This window comes from Balaenoptera borealis, assembly GCF_965194805.1.
Source record: "Balaenoptera borealis genome assembly, chromosome: 13".
Taxonomy (NCBI): domain Eukaryota; kingdom Metazoa; phylum Chordata; class Mammalia; order Artiodactyla; family Balaenopteridae; genus Balaenoptera; species Balaenoptera borealis.
Genome location: NC_138870.1, coordinates 43,193,381 through 43,212,282, shown reverse-complemented (window position 1 = coordinate 43,212,282; position 18,902 = coordinate 43,193,381). Strand labels below are relative to the sequence as shown.

The 18,902-nt window shown below is 40.4% G+C and overlaps 1 protein-coding gene and 1 long non-coding RNA gene across 10 annotated transcripts in view; one reads left to right on the top strand and one right to left on the bottom strand.

Moving 5' to 3' along the window:
- ATF1 (activating transcription factor 1) overlaps positions 1-6,623 on the bottom strand; it is a 61,834-nt gene extending 55,211 nt beyond the window's left edge. For 2 of the 9 annotated variants that reach the window (XM_082352515.1, XM_082352521.1), the window contains exon 1: positions 6,511-6,623. Coding sequence is in view for 4 of the 9 variants with exons in the window: in XM_082352519.1 (XP_082208645.1) it covers positions 5,748-5,819 (72 nt within the window). In the remaining 5 variants the exon portion in view is untranslated. Of the gene's footprint in view, positions 1-5,161; positions 5,623-5,747; positions 5,916-6,081; positions 6,402-6,510 lie in introns of those variants that run through there. The other 7 variants (XM_082352514.1, XM_082352520.1, XM_082352519.1 and 4 more) reach the window with 7 other exon arrangements.
- LOC309610119 lies at positions 5,712-13,208 on the top strand. The gene is made up of 3 exons (XR_014233724.1): positions 5,712-5,799; positions 6,533-7,590; positions 7,621-13,208. It is a non-coding gene; the product is annotated as an uncharacterized lncRNA (long non-coding RNA).
- The last annotated feature ends 5,694 nt before the right edge of the window (positions 13,209-18,902 follow it).

Genomic DNA, 18,902 nt, shown 5'->3' with positions numbered 1-18,902 from the left:
TTGTGGTGGCTTCTCTTGTTGCGGAGCACAGGCTCTAGAGCACAGGCTCAGTAGTTGTGGCATATGGGCTCAGCAGTTGTGGCTCACGGGCTCTAGAGCGCAGGCTCAGTAGTTGTGGTGCACGGGCTTAGCTGCTCCACGGCATGTGGGATCTTCCCAGAGCAGGGCTCGAACCTGTGTCCCCTGCATTGGCAGGCGGATTCTTAACCACCAGGGAAGCCCAAGCATTCCTTTCTACAGTCTACAGAACAGTTTCTTTTCTTTTCTTTTTTTGGCCGTGCAACATGTGGGATCTTAGTTCCCGACCAGGGATTGAACCTGTGCCCCCTGCAGGGGAAGTGCAGACTCTTAACCACTGGACTGCCAGGGAAGTCCCCTAGGGAACACTTTCTAATTGCATACATAGTTTAATATAGAGAACTTATTGAGCAAAGGTTGAACAGAATAAATAAATAAATGAAACCATAACTAAGGAGTTTCTAAAGATCCAGATGATCTAGATAATCAATTGCAGGACATGTAGGCTAGGTAAGAATGAGAATAAATGGGTTATGAGAGATGGAATATGTCAAATAGGAGAACTACTTAGAAAGAGACTGGTAAAAGATTTGGGTAGAATTTAAGATTTTTCTAATTATGTGAAAAGACATAAAAAGAGAGAGGGCCGGCCAGCAAACAAATGAAAAGATGCTCAATTAGGGAAATGCAAATCAAAACTACATTAAGATACCACCTCACACCCATTAGGATGGCTAATATTTTTTTTAAAAAAACAAAAAATAAGTGTTAGCAACAATGTGGAGAAACTGGAACATTTGTGCACTGTGGTTGGGAGTGTAGAATGGTGCGGTCGCTATGGAGAACAATATGGTGGTAACCCAAAAAATTAAACATAGAATTACTATATGATCCAGCAATCCCATTTTTGGGTGTATATCCAAAAGAACTGAAAGCAGGGTCTTACAGAGATATTCGTACACCTATGTGCATAGGAGAATTATTAACAATAGCCAAAAGGTGGAAGCAACTCAAATATTCATCAGTGGATGAACGAATAAACAAAATGTGATATACATATACAATGGTATATTATTCAGCTTTAAAAAGAAAGGAAAGGAAATCATGACACATGCTACAACATGAATGAACTCTGTGGACGTATGTTAGGTGAAATAAACCAGTCACAAAAAGACAAATTCTGAATGCTTTCACTTATTTAAGGTACTTTAAGGTACTTTCACTTATTTAAGTCAAACCGATAGAAACAAAGTAGAATGGTGGTTAATAGGGACTGGAGGGAGGGGGAGACGTGTAGTTGTTGTTTAATGGGTATGAAAAAGTTCTGTATAGTGGCGGTACAATAATGTAATGTACTTAACACTACTGAATTGTATACTTCAAAATGGTAATGATAGTAAATTTTATTTTATGTGTATTTTACCACAATTCAAAGAATTTTTAGAGAGAGAGAGAGAGAGGGGGCAACTAGGTACTTGGCCCTTAGCATCATTAATTTAATAATTGTGAAGTTTAAGCCTGCATGTTCTTTCTTCTCTTTTTTTTCCCCTTTGGGACAGCAGAAAATAAATTCATTCTTAACTCTGGATTGATGCTACTGTTTTTAGCCATTGAGAAAAGGTATAAAATCACCTCAAACATAAAGTGTTTCTAATGCTTTTCCCTCTAAATATGTCATTAGCCTTTTTTTCTAACATGGAAAATATACAACAGAAAGAAAAAGGATGATAAAAACTTAATTACAATATTGTCTAATTTCTTTTCAGTCTTCTCTTTCCACAACTTTTAAAAAATCATAAACATAATGTACGTACAATTTTGTATCCTGTTTTCATTTATCACAAATATTTTCTAGGTTTCAAATAGAAACATATTTAAATGCTACATAATATTCCATCCAGTGAATGTACATAATTCACATTTTTTTACCAAACAAAACAATACTGAGATTAATATGTTTAGTATATAAAGCTTTTTCTGTAATTAAAATTATTGCCATAGGATATATTCTAAAAACGAGAATTACTTGGTTAAGGAGTATGAATATTTAAGGTTTTCTGAAAGAATTATAGTCCACCAGAAGCACATGAGAATTAGCAATGGGGATTTTTTTTTTTTTTTTTTAAGAATTCAGGGTGGTTTTTTTTTTAAGTCTTTATTGAATTTGTTACAGTATTGCTTCTGTTTTATGTTTTGGTTTTTTGGCCCCAAGGCATGTGGGATCTTAGGTCCCTGACCAGGGATCGAACCTGCACCCCTTGCATTGGAAGGTGAAGTCTTAACCGCTGGACCACCAGGGAAGTCCCGTGAATTTTTTAGTCATGACTAACCTGATAGATGGAAAATGGTACATTGTTTTACATTTCTTTAATTCTCCATTAGTTATGTGAGCTCTCTGTTCGTATTATTTGTCCATCCATCTATCAGATCTTAGTGTTTTCCTTATTACCTTTATTATTTCTTCATATAAATTTTATTTCTTTCATTTTGATACAAATGTTTCCAGTATGACGTAACTATGATTATTTTAAAACTTTAAATTTTGACAAGTTCATCTAGTGTTTCCCTTGTTGTTTCTTGAACTGCTTTTAAGCTATATACAGTCCCTTCTTTAGGAAGAGTGCAGTGATTTTTAATCTACACTAAGAGAAGTGTAATCCCAAAGACTAAACATACAGACAGCATCAAAGATGGAATTTTATACTTCCTACATACTATCGCTACTGAAAATGCCTTTTTAAACACTCCATTTCAGAAGACATAAGAATATAGAGCAGAGAGGAAAAAAAAAAAGATGTAGTGCTAAAGCACTGAAAGAAACTATAAAAGATTTTATAATACCTTGTTAAATTACTGAAAATGATACTTTTCTGTTTCACTGTGACTCACTGATTTTCCCCCATAAGAATATTATTAAGAAATCTTATATCTAATGGAAACTAACATCATCAACAGAACATCAGACATTTCATAGTAAAAGCCACTACAGTCAGCAAATAACACTTTGGACAATTACTGCAACTATATTTCCTACAGAAAAGAAGACAGCCTATTTTCTATGATTTTTTTAAAGAGGAATTAACCAATCAGGTTTTTTTCCAAAATGAAAGCAGCCTTATACCTTCGGCTCATTATTAACAATATATATATATTTTTTTAGTGATGCTATCAGAATGTAACCTTTATTTGCTTACTTTTTTAAGCTATTATTCCTAAAATTAAGGTTAAGATTAACAATCTGTTAAAAACTTGCTCAACACAGAATTTTATGCATACATTTTCTGTAAAAATAAAGTAAGCCCCAGGCAGCAGATGGAAGCTTAACATGAAACAATCCCAAGTTGGGCAGAATCACAAGTGGGCAGTGAAACACAGCTTCAAAAGTACCATCAATGGGGGAGTTCCCTGGCAGTCCAGTGGTTAGGACTCGGTGCTTTCACTGCCGTGGCCCCAGGGTTCAATCCCTGTTCGGGGAACTAAGATCCCGCAAGCCATGCAGCGTGGCAAAAAAAAAAAAAAAAGAATCGAACTGGATTTCAAATGAATAAAATAAACAGACTGAAAGAAGAAAAAAAAAGTACCATCAATGGGAATGAATTTGGGGAGCTAAATCACGATCCTGCTGACATATGAAGAATGTTAAAGTAAAGGCATGGCACTTTTAAGAAAGCTTGTTAAGAAAGGAACATATGCTAGGCACTAAACTAAGAGCTCTTTATATATCATCACCTGGATTCCTTATTATTATTTTTTTGGATTCCCTATTTTAGAGATGTGTAAATTGAGGCTCAAAGAAATTGCCATTTCTGTAGATCTCACAGTAAGATGTGAATGCAAGATCTGAAGCCAGAACTGTTTTAAGCCAAAATCCATGTTCTTTCATTCCACACTGCCCCTCTTCCAAGAATACCTTCACATCCCCAACTTGTCCACCTGGCAAACTCCTCATTGTCAAGTTTCATCCCAAACATTATGTTCCCAACTGCTCTAGGTCCTTCCTTCCTTAATGCTTGTTCCACTGTGCCTTGCAGATATTTCTAATGAGGTTACTTAACATTCTGAACTGTGTTTATAGGCATGTCTGTTTTCCCCAGTCTTAAGGTGCCTAAGAACAGGGCCTCTATCTTGTGAATGTATGCTCTGTGCCCAGCAGAGACTGTCACGTATGCAGTAAAATAGTAAACATCAACAAATATAGTGTAGTTTTCTCATCTGATGAATGAAGAGGGTCTTAAGTTTCTCCACCTATAGATGATGTAGAAGCCTGCGGGCAAGAAGTCTCTTGCTCAACATTTCCACAACTCAACTCACAATCTCCCCCTGAAAATTGCTATTAGTCATACTGAATTTGTTTCAGATCTTCAAATTTGCCTGCACTGCTTTCTCTCACCTTCAGGCTTTCCTGTATGCTACTCCGTCTACCAAAAACACTATTCCTCTTCAAGTGGCCTATTCCTATGAGTTATACTTCAGGCAAACTTTCATGACTCCTTTAGACTGGTCTAGAAGCTTTGGCTGTATCCCCACAGCACATGCTTCCCCCACCTTTCATGGCACTTATTATCACAGTATAATAATGGCCTGTTTTCTGTCTCCCTACCAGAATGCAAGCTCTAGGGAGTCAAAAACCACATCCTGTTCCCAATATAATACCTTGTACTTACTACTGCTGAATAAATCAATGTGTTTAGTTGGGTTTACCTACTTAAAACTGATAGAAATAATGGTTAACAAAATATCTTTAGACAATTACTCCAACCTAGCTTTAGAAACAGGGAAATTCAGGCACAAGACAACACCCTACTTGAAAGCTGAAAATTCATTAGTATAAATAAATGGGATGACATGTGAAAAAAAAAAGCATTTTTTGAAGGTACCACCACCTACTGGTGATACAGTAGTACTGCACAGATGTAGCACAGACGAAGCCGAACCTTAAAGGACAACCGCAAATAACAGACCTAACGTACTCGTCTTTAGCAACACAGTAGTGATTCTAATTGAGACACCGAGTAAACTGCATTTTATAAAGTCTATAGGAAAAACAGCATTTTAATAAAACTGCATATTTCTGTTGGTAATGAAATTTTCAGGATAAAACGCATTTTGCGAACATAAGCAAACATAGTGTACAAACTCTTACCACAAACGAGGCCAGTTTGACAGATGCTTGCCAAATCTATGCTGAATAAGCCTCAGAAACGTAAAGGCTCCCAATGACTATTTTAGCCCATTACGCCTCAAAAGCTGACAAAACAACTAGTGATTAACATCTACAATAACTGTAAAGAGATCAAGCGGGACGCTCCACGGCGTAGTTGACGCTATGAAATACCATGCTTAGTTTTGTGATACAGGAGAAAATCAAAGAGAACGTTTGCTCGGTTTGATCGTCTGTCCGGATGTAAACAGACGAGCTCTGTCACTCCACATTCCCCTTCCTCGCCTGTCGGCTGCACCTTTCCGTGATTGTTTAGGGTATGTGTGATTATTCTACCGTCTGTCTCCGCACTCGACTGGAAGCTCCCAGAGGATAAGGACTGGCTCTGCCCACACAGAGAGCGTCCCGGGTCCCGCACCGCGAGGGCGCCCGGCGCGCTCTGTGGGGTCCCGGGCGGAGATAACCGGTCTCGGGCCGCGCTCGGCGGAAGACGCGCGGAAGCCAAGGCCACGCCGCCCTCCCCGCGGCTCCCGCCCCAAACCCGAGACCTTCGACGGAGGGCGCTCGCCTTGGGCCGCAGAGGGGCGGCTTCAGAGGCGAAAGCCACCCTGCGGCAGGAGGTCTTCGGTTTAATTTTCATTGGGGGGGGCAGCAGGCGAGAGGGAGGAAGGAAGAGACCACCGACTGAAGGGGCGCCGGGGGCCAAAGCAGGAAAACCGGAACCGCGGGCAGCCCCTCCTCCTTCCGCCGCGCGCCCTCCGCGCCCCTCCCCCACCTTGGCGGCCCCGCACGACCCCCACCAGGCGCGCTACCCGGCTTGGTGTCCCCGCCGGCGCCGCGCCCCCGCGCCCTCCCCTTGCCCGGGGATAGGGGAGCCCGTCCCACCCCCGCCCCCCGCTTACCTGTGGCTGCCGCCTCGCCGCTGTCCGGGGCGGGAACTTCCACTCCCCCCTCCCAGGTGGATCCGAATTCACTACCCACTTCCCCACCCCCTCACTTGGCGGGGACGTGCCTCTTTCTCAGGGGTCAGGCGGGGCAGGGAGAATCAGTGTCACGTAACAGCTAACTGTCCTAGGCTACCGTTTCCTCGGCAGTCAGGGCCGCCACTGGCGGCATGATCTACACCAGGCCGGGGGCGGGGGAGGGAAGGGGGGCAAAACTGAGTAACTAAGCGTGGGGGGTGAGGTTAGGGCCGTCCCTCCTTGCGGGCCGCCGTGCTACGTCATCGCGTTGCGCACGTGACGCGCCGCCATCTTGTGCCGGGCCACTCCGGGGTGGCGAGTTAGTGTTGCGGAGGTGTTATTCTGGCAAGAGTGGGGCGTGACAGTTACCTGCGGTTCCTTTTTGCTTCAGGAGCTCTGTCCCCACTGCTCCCACACGTGTTTTCGGAGGCCAGCAACTGCTCGGGGTGTCAGGAGACCGCTCGGCGTGGGGCAGTTTTCTTCGGTTGGGGCGTTGCGCTCAGCCCCTATTTGCTGTGGCCTAGAGGTGTCGTCCTCCCCGGCCTTGACCCACGCCTGACCTGCCCGCCTCTTGTAGACAGAGTGACTTGAAGCTTGAAGGCTTGTCCTCAGCTTTTCTTACCACCCAGACTAATGTTAATCCCGGAAAACTGCGTTAAGAGTTGTATCTTTCATCACACATGAAAGGATTAAAAGCCACACCCACAGGGTGCTCGTAGGGCTAGTGTGTTAGTGGGACTTACTGTGTCACGCTGAAGCACAGATTTACCCCACCTTTTAAACTAGACAAAAGTTACGTACGATCGAGTGTCGTAAAATAAAATCACACCGTCATTTTGGTATATTACAGAAACTTTAAAAAATATTTTTTAATGTGTGTCTCCCTTTCTGGAGAAGGGATTATGCATTATTCTGAATTTTTTTCTTTATTCATTTCCTTGCAAAATCTTATTTGATGGTTTTCTAGTGATAATAAACAACAAATGATAAACCTTTCAGTTTGCTCTTGATAGAAAGTTCCAGAATTCTTCTGAAAGTTTACTAGTTTGAGATCTCCAAGTAAGAAACTGATTGACTGGATAGAGCCCTTCCTGGTTTGACCTTTAGGGCCAGATAATGTGATTTAAAGCTCAAGAGTTAAACTCTGTGCCACACTAACAGTCCTAAGAACTCACTAATGTTTATCCATTGTCATTCACTGACTACCTATTAAAACCTACAATAGGTAACTGCCCTTACTTTACACTTTTGATTAGGCAAATCACCCAGCCTCTCTTAAGTGTCTCTTCTTATCAAAGTTGGGGAAAGTGTAATACTCATCCCATGTCCCAACATTTAAAGAATCAAAATGTCATATATCATAGGAAAGCAAAGTGCCTTATAAAGGTAAGGAGTGGAGAAGAGATTCTCAGACATCGGCCTTTCATGATTAACAAAGTCCAGCGACAAGTTTCATGATTAACAAAGTCCAGCGACAAGTCGTTCTAGAATCCAGAATATTAATGGCTGGAAGGCTGGTTCTAAGTTTATTGTTCTTTTCTTGTTCCGTTGTTTCTTCCTTAGAAGACAGAATGCTTAACAAATGTTGATCAGGACAAGAGGGATGGGGAGACTGAAAAACGTCAACCATCAAAAGAAACTAAATTACTGAAACCTTCAAAATGTGCATGGACTGCTCCTTCTTTAGTTCCTCTAACACCCATAAAGTATCTTAAATCTAAATCAAATATTATGCTGTGCAACACTGCCACTCACAAGTATTTCCACCAGCCTTGTTTCTTTCTCATGGAAGTGTCACAAGCTGTACCTACTACTCTTCTGCAACTTGAGGAATAACTGAAGATGAAGAAAAAAAAAAGTCTTGGTTATGATGCACATAGTTCTATCCAAATAGAGTTTTATAAACCAGATGGGCAGGTCTTTGACTTCAGAAGGGAGGAAGTAGAGTGAAACAAAGAAATTTAACTTTCAATTACCTTTCAAAGGTAACTGTTTGAAAATAAACTGGTCAAGCCAGTGGTGACACCTCATGGGCTCTCCTGGAGTACTGTTTTCTAGTTAGGAGAGAGGGACATTATAATGAAATGGGTTTAACAGTACTACCTATCCCATGCAGTTTTGTAGATTGAATGAGTTTAACACCTGTAAAGTTAGAGCCAGTGCCTGACACAGAGTAAGCACTAAATAAATGTTGGATGTTAGTATGGAAGATACTGCAATATAACTGCTGGAAACTTAGCTAAAAACATTAATTGGCTGCACACCCTGAGAAGCCTCATGGGTTAACAAAAGGACTGAGCTGGAGTGGAGGACTTGAGAGCTGTGAAACAGTATCTGGAACAGGGTAGCCCTCAAAGGGCAGAAATTATTTAAAGCTAGTAAATGTAGGCTTTGTGGTCTAAAAATAGGTTTAATTTTTTTGTTGTTGTTTTGTCTTTTTTCAATACTCAAGTCTAAACTCGCAGGAAAACTTAACTAAGGGGACTTCCCTGGTGGCACAGTGGTTAAGAATCTGCCTGCCAATGCAGGGGACATGGGTTCAGTCCCTGGTCCAGGAAGTTCCCACGTGCTGCGGAGCAACTAAGCCTGTGCGCCACAACTACTGAGCCTGTGCTGTACAGCCCGCGAGCCCCAACTACTGAAGCCCATGCGCTCTAGGGCCCGCGTGCCACAACTACTGAAGCCCATGCTGCCTAGAGCCTATGCTCAGCAACAAGAGAAGCCACTGCAGTGAGAAGCCCGTGCACTGCAATGAAGAGTAGCCCCCGCTTGCTGCAACTAGAGAAAGCCCACGTGCAGCAACAAAGACCCAATGCAGCCAAAAATTAAAAAATACAAAAATTAAAAACCTAACTAAGGATAGGTCCTAAATGCCTGCAGGGATTTTATGAACTACAATCGTACTGTCTCAGCTAACACTCCTAAAACAGGGTTGTCCCAGATAACTTAGCTCTGAAACTTTGCTGCTTCATCTTAACTATGCTTGAATTGAACTTCTAGAACTAGTCTATGAGGCCCTTGGAGTAGTGGACAACTACAGGGCTGTCCATCTATCCCTCCTCCTTTTTATGGGAACTTCTCACAGTCATCCATATCTTACCAACAGTGGGCACCTGACCTAAGCTGGGCCATCAGAGTCTCCCCTATGGAAATTTGTCTTTGGACAAAAATTAATCTTTCTCTAGTTAAATGATCCTAAAGATTAGGAGCTTTGTAATGAGCCTCTTCCATCTGTGAACGATGCAGATGAGCTGAGAGAGCTACCCAGTGGCTTTGTAGGCCCCAGTTCTAGAACCTGCTGCCTGCCTCAGCCCTTAGGTTCCATGAGCCACCTTTTGTCCTTCTAATGAATAGCACTTTTCTATTTAAACTGGCTTACTTTGATTACTATAATTTCTAGAATCCTAACTAATACACCTGGATACAGGAGAAATTATTTCCATGTGACCTCCTCCCTTTCTGTGTACCTCACCACTACCCCCTAAGTCCAACCTATCATTATTTCTTGCATTGTGAATTGCAGTAGACTCCTAGCTGGTTCCGCTAGAAAAATCCTGCAATGGACAAGTACTAGTTATTGTGCTAGTTGGAGTGTATAAGTAATCAAATTATTTACCTTCAAGATTATGATTACAGAGTTGTAGCAAGACAGCTTGGAAATGAAATTCAGCTTACTGGAGGAAACTTCTTTATGTTGGTCAGAGCAGCCTGCAAGTATCATGCCCCTTTGTAAGCCCCCAGGTAGTGATGCTGAGTGAGGCTCAGAGGGCAGGATGGTCAAATTCTTATCCAGAAAAGGTAAGTCTATTCACATGAGAACAAATCACTAGCCCTTCTAGGATGGAGGAAGCCTAGTGTTGTCAACTTACTATCAAGTGGCCAATTAGTCTCCTAAATAAATAGTGCCACCTTGGGAGCTCAGTGTTGGTCTCTGTCAATATTTACGTGAAGATTCAGAGACAGCAGTATCTAAGTCAGCCTTGGTAAGTGGGAGTCCTTGCCATTGGGCCTCTGCATAGCCTCCATCTCTGCCACTGTATCTATTCCATTCATGTGCTTATTGTGCCAATACTGAGATGGCCAGTACGTGGCTGACATCAACCAGCCACGTCATTCTATTTGAATGTTCAGTGTCTCTTCCATGGTGAATTCTTTTTCATGGGCATTGATATATGAAGCAAAGATCTTCATACTCTGTCTTCCCTCCCCTATATCCATCCATATACCTCTACTCCAGACCTTGTTGCAGCCAATCTTCCAGTCTTTTTCCTTTTAAGACACTGACCAACTGGCCAGGCCATTTGCCATTGCCCATGAGTTCATATATATTCTCACTTTGAGCCACTTCTCCTTCCACACAAAATGGGTGATCACATTAATATCTGCCAATTGGGAAGATTTCCGCTGCAACTGCCCTTCAAAGTTACCCCTGAAAATGGTCATAACCCACCCATAAGCCAAACAGGTTTTTAAATTATTTATTTATTTATTTTATTTTTGGCTGTGTTGGGTCTTCGTTTCTGTGCGAGGGCTTTCTCCAGTTGCGGCAAGCGGGGGCCACTCTTCATCGCGGTACACGGGCCTCTCACTATCGTGGCCTCTCTTGTTGCGGAGCACAGGCTCCAGACACGCAGGCTCAGTATTTGTGGCTCACGGGCCTAGTTGCCCCGCGGAATGTGGGATCTTCCCAGACCAGGGCTCGAACCCGTGTCCCCTGCATCGGCAGGCAGACTCTCAACCACTTGCACCACCAGGGAAGCCCCCCAAACGGGCTTTTTACACCTGCTTCAGCTGGAGCCACCCCCATGCACCACTATGGCCATAGGTATGAGCTGAGTGAAGAACACTTAGGTGCAACTGCGGTGGGTAACAGCGGGTTCTGGGTTGTCTCTGCACGCATATTGCTTGTGTCCTCTGATTCTGCTTAGGCTTGGTCCTAGGTGTAATGTTCCTGTCTTATGATGTCTTGGTGTTGGGCCCATCTGACTTTACGACTTGGTGCATTTGACAGAATCCAGCCAATGATGGCCAGTTCCAGACGCATAGTCACTTGGGGTTCCCTGGTCAAGTTTTCCATCTCTATCATGGCCCAGTAGCACACCAGTCGCTATTTTCAAAAGGCTTACAATTCTCTGCTACAACTGGCATATTCTTGCTCCTGGATTTCAATAGCTTGCATTGTGATTCTCCCACTGGGTCTTGCCATAAACTTCCCACTGCTTCTTTTTCCACGACTGTCACCTCCATGGAATCTGCAACATCATATGACTCCAAACCTTACTTAAAGCTGAGCTGTCACCTGGTACACTGTCCAGAGCAGTATTACTAGGCATAGAATGTTTTGTCCCCAGAACCTGAAGAGGCCTGCTTACCAAAGATTGTGCTTCCTTCGATAAAGGGAATGCAAGATGCAGTAATTTGTTTTTTTCTGTCTTAGGGGATATGTCAGCATGCCCCTGAGCACTAGACCTCTGAATCTTTCATAGAGTTTATTTCCCATCCTCTGAATTGCATGCAGCTTACCAAGACCTTCAGTGTACTAACCACTTCTTGTTCTGTCTGTGTGATCAGAGTGATGTCACGTAATGTAATTCTGGGGCAAAACTATAAATGTATGTTCCTGTCCCTTCTATGTGAATGTGAACTACTTCTGATTCTTTAAAAAATTTAAAAAAAATTTAGATATAATTGACATATAGCATTATATTAGTTTTCAGATTCAATATATGTATATATTACAAAATGATCACCACAATAAGTCTAGTTAATACCCATCACCACACATAGTTGCAAATTATTTTCCTTGTTATGAGAACTGATTCTCTTTCTTGATTGGAATACAAAAAGACACATTTGTCAAATCAATGGCTACATACCATGTACCTGAGACCTTATTAATCTGATCTAGCAAAGATACAAGTACAACAGATATAATTGGGTCTACTATCTGGTTGAGTTTGCAGTAGTGCACTGCCATCCCCCAGGATCCAAGAATTTCTGCAGGGACCAGACTGGTGAATTTAAAAAGAGCTTAATGAACAAGGACCAGCACCTCTGAACCTGACATCCTTACGAATGGCACTAATCTCCACCATTCCCCCCTGAGATACAATATTAATATTGTTATTGTTTTATTAACTTGGCTGGGTTGGGGACAGTTTCAGAGGTTTTCCCATTTCTGGACTTTCAATTCTATTCCACTGATTGATAGGTCTATCCTTATGCCAGTATCACACTCTCCTTATTATAGCTTTGTAGTAGGTTTTGAAATATGGACGTGTAAGTGCTCCAACTTAATTATTCTTTTTCAAGATTGTTTTGACTACTCTGAGTCCCTTACACTTCCAGATGAATTCTAGAATCACTCTATCCATTTCTGCAAAATAGTCAGCTGGGATTTTGATAGAGATTGCATTGAATCTGTAGATCAATTTGGGGAATATTGCCATCCTAACAATATTAAATCTTCCAATCCATGAACATGGGGATGACCTTCCGTTTGTTTAGGTCTTCTTTAGTTTCTATCAATGATTTCATAGTTTTTAGTATACAAGTTTGCACTTTGGTTATAATAAGTAATATTTTATTCCTTTTGATGCTATTTTAAATAGAATTTTTGTAAAAAATTATTTTATTTATTTATTTTTGGCTGTGTTGGGTCTTCGTTGCTGCGCGTGGGCTTTCTCTAGTTGTGGCGAGCAGGGGCCACTCTTCGTTGCAGTGTGCAGGCTTCTCATCTTGCTGGCTTCTCTTGTTGCGGAGCATGGGCTCTAGGCGTGTGGGCTTCAGTAGTTGTGGCATGTGGGCTCCAGTAGTTGTGGCTCATGGGCTCTAGAGTGCAGGCTCAGTAGTCATGGCGGATGGGCTTCGTTCCTCCGCGGCACGTGGGATCTTCCCAGACCAGGGCTCAAACCCGTGTCCCCTGCATTGGCAGGCGGATTCTTTTCTTTTTTTTTAACATCTTTATTGAAATATAATTGCTTTACAATGGTATGTTAGTTTCTGCTTTATAACAAAGTGAATCAGTTATACATATACATATGTTCCCATATCTCTTCCCTCTTGCATCTCCCTCCCTCCCACCCTCCCCGGCAGGCGGATTCTTAACCGCTGTGCCACCAGGGAAGTCCTAGAATTGGTTTTTAAATTTCATTTTTGGAATGTTCATGGCTAGTAAATAGAAATAATATATTTTTTATTGATCTTGTATTCTGCAACCTTGCTGAACTTGTTTAATAGTTTGGGTGTGTGTATTCCTTAGGATTTCATATATACAAGTCATTTCTTCTGGGACTAGAGATCGCCTTAATTTTTCTTGTTCAATCTGGATGCCTTTTGTTTCCTTTTCTTGCCTAATTGCCTTTTATTCAATGTTGAATAAAAGTGGTGAGAACAGACTTTGTTGCCTTGTTCCCAACCTTAGGGAGAAATCATCCAGTTTTTCACTATTAAGTGTGGTGTAAGCAGTGAATTTTTTCATAGATGGTCTTTATCAGATTGAGGTTTCACCTTCATGTTTGAAGGATAGTCTGATGAGGTATAGAACTGAACAGCTTTTTTTTTCCTTCCAGCACTCTAAATATATCATTCTGTGTTCTTCTGGCTTCTGTTATTACTAATGAGAAGTTGGCTATTAATTGTATCATTGTTCTCCTGTATATAATGTGTCACTTCCCCTAGGCTACTTTTAAGACTTTTGCTTTATTGAAGTTTAGCTGTTTGCCCTTGATCATGTTTAAGTGTGGTTTTCTATATACCACTTGGGGTTCCTGGAGTTTCTTCAGTTTGTAAATATATGTCTTTCCAAATTTGGGGAGCTTTGCCACTATTTCTGCACATTTTTAATTTTTTTTGGCTGCACCGTGTGGCATGCAGGATCTTAGTTCCCTGACCAGGGATTGAACCCATGCCCCCTGCATTGGGAGCAGGGAGTCTTAACCACTGGACTGCCAGGGAAGTCCTCTGCACATATTTTTTTATGTCCCATTCTCTTTCCCACCAAAGGACTCTAAAGGACTCAAAGCTTTCTTCATTATTTTTTTTCTTCAGTCTTTTTTCTCTTTGTTCTTCAGGCTGATAATCAGTCATCAAGTCCACTTATTCTTTTTTTTTTTTAATAAATTTATCTGTTTTATTTATTTATTTTTGGCTGTGTTGCTGCACGCAGGCTTTCTCTAGTTGTGGAGAGCAGGGGCTACTCTTTGTTGCGGTGCATGGGCTTCTTATTGCAGTGGCTTTTGCTGCAGAGCACAGGCTCTAGGAGCGTGGGCTTCAGAAGTTGTGGCACGTGGGCTAGGTAGTTGTGGCGCACGGGCTTAGCTGCTCCGCGGCATGTGGGATCTTCCCAGACCAGGGCTCGAACCCGTGTCCCCTGCATTGGCAGGCAGATTCTCAACCACTGTGCCACCAGGGAAGCCCCACTTATTCTTTATTATACCATCTTCAATCTGTTGTTAAGCTCATTAAGTTTCTCAGTTTTTCATTTCAATATTGTACTTTTCAGTCCTGGAATTTACATTTGATTCTTTTTTTATAGTTCCTATTTCTTTGCTAGATTCCCTGTTTATCCACTGTGTGTATATTTCCCTTTAAGTCCCAGTATGTGTATATATTTATATATATAGATATATATATAAAATGACTGATTTAAAGCTCTTGACTACTAATTGCAACATCTGAGTGATCTTGCAGTTGGTATCTATCGACTGATTTTCTTTTTCCTTAAGTATGAGTCATATTTTTCTGTTTCTTCAGATTTCTAGTAGTTTTATCACTGGGATGGATTATACTCTTTTACAGAGTGATTTTTATTCCAGAAGGCAGTTAATTTGAGGGGGCTTAACTTCCCATCTCATTTTCCTCTCTCATGGACAATGGCTGAAATCTCTGCTTAACTCTTTCAGCTTCTATCTGATGCTCTGTTTCGCCAGGAACTCTGGGTTTTTCTCCACATAATTTAGTTCAGCTATTAGTCAAAGATTTTGACAGATTCTTTATGCAGATTTGGGGACTTATATCTTCTGGGGCTTTCTCCCTGCATAGATTTCTCACCTAACTACTCTCTGGCTGCTCTGCCAACCTGAAACTCTGTCGTTTTACACCTTAAGCCAATAGGGTGTGGGTCTCTACCACTTAAGCTATTTGGAGTTATGGGGATGTCCTCAGACAAAAAGTCACAAACACACAAATGTCACCTACTGCATTTAATTTTTAAATGTAGTTATTTCTATCTTTGGGAGGGTTAATCTGACCAAGTTAACTCCACCATTAGCATAAACTAGAGACATATGCTATTGATTTTTATATGTTTATCTTGTATTCAGCAATCTTGCTAAATTCTTATTTAAATTTGTAGATTCTCTTGTATTTTCAACATAGACTATCATACCGTCTACAAATATTAATGTTTTTCTTCCTTTGTATCCAATTCATATAGCTCATTCTCTTTCCCCTAATTATGCTAGCTATAATATTAAGTACAATGCTGAATAGAAACAGTGATAGACAGTAAGCATCCTCATCATAATCTTGACTTTCATGGTAGTGCTTCTAAAGTATCACCATTAAGTATTTTTTACTGTAGTTTTGTAATAGATGATCTATCTATCAAAGAAGTCTTAATTTTTCTTTCTGCTATTCCATTGTTAGTTTATAGAAATGCAATAGATTTCTGTATATTAATTTTGTATCCTGAAACTTTACCGAATTCATTGATGAGGTCTAGTAGTTTTCTGGTAGAGTCTTTAGGATTTTCTGTGTATAGTATCATGTCATCTGCAAACAGGAAACAATCCTACTTACCATCACATCAAAAAAGAATAAAACACCGAAGAATAAACCTACCTAAGGAGGCGAAAGTCCTGTACTCTGAAAACTAGAAGACGCTGCTTAAAGAAATTGACGACAACACAAACAGACGGAAAGATATACCATGTTCTTGGATTGGAAGAATCAATACTATTAAAATGACCATACTACCAAGGCAATCTATAGATTCAGTGCAATCCCTATCAAATTCCAAAGGCATTTTCCACAGAACTAAAACAAAAAAATTTTTATTATTTTTTTTTAATTACAAAAAATTTTTTTTGGCCACGTCACGCAGCTTGCTGGATCTTAGTTCCCTGATCAGGGATTGAACCCAGGCCCACTTCAGTGAAAGCTCTGAGTCCTAACCATTTGACTACCAGGGAATTCCCAAAAATTAAAAAAATTTGTATGGAAACACAAAAGACCCCACATAGCCAAAGCAATCTTGAGAAAGAAAAATGAAGCTAGAGGAATCAGGCTCCCTGACTTCAGACTATACTACAAAGCTACAGTAATCAAAACAGTATGGTACTGGCACAAAAGCAGACATATAGATCAATGGAACAGGATAGAAAGCCCAGAAAATAGACCCAAGCACCTATGGTCAATTAATCTACAACAAAGGAGGCAAGAATATACAATGGAGAAAAGACAGTCTCTTCAATAAGTGGTGCTGGGAAAACTGGACAGCTACATGTAAAAGAATGAAATTAGAACGTTTTCTAACACCATATACAAAAATAAACTCAAAATGGATTAAAGACCTAAACGTAAGAATGGATACTATAAAAGTCCTAGAGGAAAACGTAGGCACAACACTCTTTGACGTAAATCACAGAAATATTTTTTTGGATCCGTCTCCTAGAGTAATGGATATAAAAACAAAAATAAACAAATGGGACCTAATTAAACTTAAAAGCTTTTGCACAGCAAAGGAAACCATAAACAAGATGAAAAGACAACCCTCAGAATGGGAGAAAATATTTGCAAATGATGTGACCCACAAGGGATTAATTTCCAAAATACACAAACAGCTCATACAGCTCAATATAAAAAAAAACAACCAAATTAAAAATTGGGCAGAATATCTAAATAGACATTTCTCCAAAGACATACAGATGGTCAATAGGCAAATAAGATGTTCATCTTTCTAATTATTAGAGAAATGCAAATCAAAACTCCAAAGAGGTACCACCTCACACTGACCATAATGGCCATTATCAAGAAGTCTACAAATAATAAATGCTGGAGAGGAACCTTCCTACACAACTGGTGGGAATGTAAATTGGTACAACCACTATGGAGAACACTATGGAGGTTCCTTCAAAAACTAAAAATAGAGTTACCATATGATCCAGCGATCCCACTCCTGGGCATATATATCCAGAGAAAACTATAATTTGAGAAGATACATGCGCCATAGCAGCACTATTTACAATAGCCAAGACATGGAAGCAACCTAAGTCTCCATCGACAGATGAATGGATAAAGAAGATATGGCATATATACACATATGTATAATGGAATATTACTCAGCCATAAAAAAATTGAAAAAATTCCATTTGCAGCAACATGGATGGACCTAGAGATTATCATACCGAGTGAAGTAAGTCAGAGAGAGAAAGAAAAGTATCATATAATATTGCTTGTATGTGGAATCTAAAAACATAATACAAATGAACTTATTTACAAAACAAAAATAGACTCACAGACATAGAAAACAAACTTATGGTTACCAAAGGGGAAGGGGCGGGTAGGAATAAATTAGGAGTTTAGGATTAAAATATACACACTACTATATGTAAAAAATAGATAACCAACAAGGACCTACTGTATAGCTGTATAGCACAGGGAACTATACTCAATATCTTATAATAACCTATAATGGAAAAGAATCTAAAAAAGAATATATACATATATATGTAACTTAATCACTTTGCTGTACACCTGAAACTAACACATTGTAAATCCACTATATTTCAATAAAAAAATTTTAAAGTCTTCTTCTATTCCTTGCTTTTTGAATTTTTTCCATTAGTCAATGTTGAAGTTTATCTTTTTTTCCCCCTGAATCTATTGAGATGAGATAATCATATGGCTTTCTCTTTTAAGCTGTTGATAAGAAGTATTATATAAACAGATTTCTCTAATATTGAAGCATCCTTGATTTGACCCTCTTTGATTTTCATGTATTATTTCTTATACACTACTGGGTTTGGTTTGCTAGTGTGGAAGTTTGAATTTTCCAATATAATATCTCCAGACATATACACAAAGGTATCTGCCAAACCACATGCTCCTTTGCAATGTGACTTTGCTTCTCTCTCATCAAGATGTAGAGTCATCTCTCTTGAATCTGGGCTGAGCAGTAGAATGCAACAGAAGGAACATGTATGCCTTCCAAGAGTGGATAAGACGTTTACAGCTTAACATGATCCTCTTCTGATGCTCCTTTTCAGAACCCAATTGCCATGCTGTAAGAAGTCCAAGCTATGAGGAAAGGCTACATTGAAGTGCTTCGGTCAACAGTCCCAGTTGAGTCCAGTCTTCCAGTTATCCCAGCCTCAGCTTCAGATATGTGAGCAAAGAAGTCTAGATGATTCTGGCCCCAAGCTGTTCAAATCATCCCCCCCAGACATATGAGTTCTCATAGCTGAGGCCAGACATTTTGGGACAGATATGAGATGTTCCCACTGTGCCCTAATTCATGATGCACAGAATGTATATATGCATGACTTTGTTTTATGCCACCAAGTTGGGGCAGTGTACTACATAGCAGCAGATAACCGAAACAGCTAGATTTTATAATTTTGCATCTTTTCACAAGTGAGATTATTTAGAATTTTAAAACACTGCCTTAGTCTGATTTTGGTATCAAGGTTATACTAACTTTGTACGATGAATTGGGTGGCTTTTTATTTTATATATGAAAAAAGGATTACCTGTTCCTT